Raw genomic sequence first — 423 nt, 5'->3', positions numbered from 1 at the left:
CGCAGCCCCGCGCCCCGATTGGCGCGCGGGCGGCTCCAACGGTCGCGGGGAGGGCGGTGGGGCCGGGCCGTGAGGGAGGGACTAGAACTTTCCGCGGCCGCGGGCGGACTCTCGCCTCAGCCCGGAGCCGCCAGCGCCTGCGACCAGCGCCCCCAGGCAGCGGGGAGACCGCCGACATGACCCACTTCAACAAGGGGCCCTCCTACGGGCTCTCCGCCGAGGTCAAGAACAAGGTACTGGGCGATCGGCGCGGGGCTCGACCGGGCTTTGTCTGCACCGGGCCGGCGGGGGCGGGACGGGACGCGGCGCCGGGCTTCGCTGCCTCCGGCTGCCGGCGGCGGAGGGAAGGGGAGGGGAGGGAAGGGGTCCCCCGCCCACCCCGCGAGGTGCCGGCCGGGGGAGGACGCTCCCGCCGCCGGCCCC

At 78.0% G+C, this 423-nt stretch overlaps 1 protein-coding gene across 1 annotated transcript in view; it reads left to right on the top strand.

Annotated features, from left to right (window-relative positions):
• The first annotated feature begins 81 nt into the window (after positions 1-81).
• CNN3 (calponin 3, acidic) overlaps positions 82-423 on the top strand; it is a 24454-nt gene continuing 24112 nt past the window's right edge. The window contains exon 1 of the mRNA XM_010582663.1: positions 82-233. Within this exon, the coding sequence (XP_010580965.1) occupies positions 177-233 (57 nt within the window). The 5' untranslated portion in view covers positions 82-176. The remainder of the gene's footprint in view (positions 234-423) is intronic.

Source organism: Haliaeetus leucocephalus, unplaced genomic scaffold (genome assembly GCF_000737465.1).
Source record: "Haliaeetus leucocephalus isolate CR32 unplaced genomic scaffold, Haliaeetus_leucocephalus-4.0 Scaffold848, whole genome shotgun sequence".
Classification (NCBI taxonomy): domain Eukaryota; kingdom Metazoa; phylum Chordata; class Aves; order Accipitriformes; family Accipitridae; genus Haliaeetus; species Haliaeetus leucocephalus.
This window is presented reverse-complemented; position numbering and strand designations above follow the sequence as displayed.